A 1,842-nucleotide genomic window follows, 5' to 3' on the forward strand; every position below is an offset into this window, starting at 1 on the left:
TATATATATATATATATATATATATATAACTTGTACTAATATATATAGAGTCTTCTACTTGTGTGTATATCTTATTTTAATACATTTCTCTCTTCACATTTCACATATCACTTAATATTTTTTTTTTTTTTTTGTTTTTTTTTTTTTACTCTTTCCTTCGTTTATTAAATTGATAAAAAATACAACTTATACGATATATTTTTCTAATTAAAAAAAAAAAAAAAAAAAAAAAAAAAAAATATTCCTCTTTCTATACATAAAATGTTGTAAGTAGAATATATACAATAATATATAAATAAAAACATATATATAAATATATATATGTTATAAGTGATATATATTAAAAATTTTATTAATTATCAGTGATCCAAATAAAACCCAAACGGGTTGAGAAAATAAAAAATTAAAATAAAATGATATAATATATATGACATATAAATATATAATATAAATAATTATGAAAAAAAATAATATGGAACGTATAATATATATATATATATATATATATATTTATATGTATGACTACGTTTTATTTTATTATATTTTAATTTATATTATTTTTTTATATTTTTTGTGATTAATTATAATTATGTTCTCCATTTTAATCATAAATTTCTTCTTCCTCTTCTTCATTTTCTTTCTCCTTTTCTACTTCCTCGTCATCTTCCTCTTTTCTTTGTTCACTTCCTTTCCATTCATTTGAATTATCTCTTTCACTTGTATTATCATTTTTCTTTTTGGTATCATCTTTTTCTGAATTAAAAGAAATAGATCTTGACACTTGTTCTTTTCTAGAATGTTTACTTGAGTTTCTGGTTTCATCACTATAATCATCGTTACTATTATTATATTTAGATTTATAATTTTCATTTCTTTTATCATATCTACTAGCTCTTCGACTAGTACTTCTATAAGATTTATCATATCTTCTTTTATCTCTATATCTTGATGTATTATTACGATATTCTCTTGATCTTCTACTTAAACTTCTATCATGATTTTTATCACGATATCTATCATAACTTTTCATATGATAATTTTTTCTATCTCGATAACTACTCATTTTTCTATCATAACTATTTCTATATCTAAATCTTTCTTTTGATCTTTCGCGTCTTCTTATTTTATCTCTTGAATGGGATCCATATCTTGAATTTGATTTAGATATATATCTTCTTCTTATTTTATTATCTGGATTTTTTCTATATGCATATCCTCCTTTTTCTTTATATCTCATATGTCTTGGATCTGATCTTCCTTTTTGTGCTACAAAAACTTCTATTCTACTCCCATCAATGTCTGAACCATTCATTTCTTTTAATGCTTGTTCAGCATCCTTTGCATCATAAAATTCGACAAATCCAAAACCTCGAGGTTCTTTAGTATAATAATCTATTGGTAAATATACATCTTTAATCGCTCCAAATCTTTTAAACTTTTCTCTTACAATTGATGGTGATGTATCAAATTTTAATTTTCTTATCAATAAGGACATGGGTTGATTCTTCTGATTTATATAAGGCCCCATTTTTTTTCTTTCTTTAATAAATAAATAAATAAATACAAGTATGTATATATATATATATTTATTTATTTATATTTATATTATATTTATATAATTTTTCCTGACTTGTTCATATTTTTTTTTTTTTTTTGGATATTATATATATGCAAAATATATATATATATATATATATATATATATATATTGCACAAATATAAATATATATATTTATATTTTGGTTGACAACTTTACATTAAATACTATTAATGTGTTCCAAACCTTTATACTATTATATATATATATATATGTTTATATATTTAAAAAAAAATTGAACTTTT

The 1,842-nt window shown here is 20.2% G+C and overlaps 1 protein-coding gene across 1 annotated transcript; it reads right to left on the bottom strand.

The window, feature by feature from the left end:
• Positions 1-601: 601 nt before the first annotated feature.
• PGSY75_0503300 (putative Ser/Arg-rich splicing factor) lies at positions 602-1,528 on the bottom strand (the record flags this gene model as incomplete). Its single annotated transcript, XM_018784315.1, has 1 exon — positions 602-1,528. One exon carries the CDS (start codon positions 1,526-1,528, stop codon positions 602-604), a length of 927 nt encoding a protein of 308 aa, XP_018642970.1.
• Positions 1,529-1,842: the final 314 nt, after the last annotated feature.

This window comes from Plasmodium gaboni, chromosome 5 (assembly GCF_001602025.1).
Source record: "Plasmodium gaboni strain SY75 chromosome 5, whole genome shotgun sequence".
NCBI lineage: Eukaryota > Apicomplexa > Aconoidasida > Haemosporida > Plasmodiidae > Plasmodium > Plasmodium gaboni.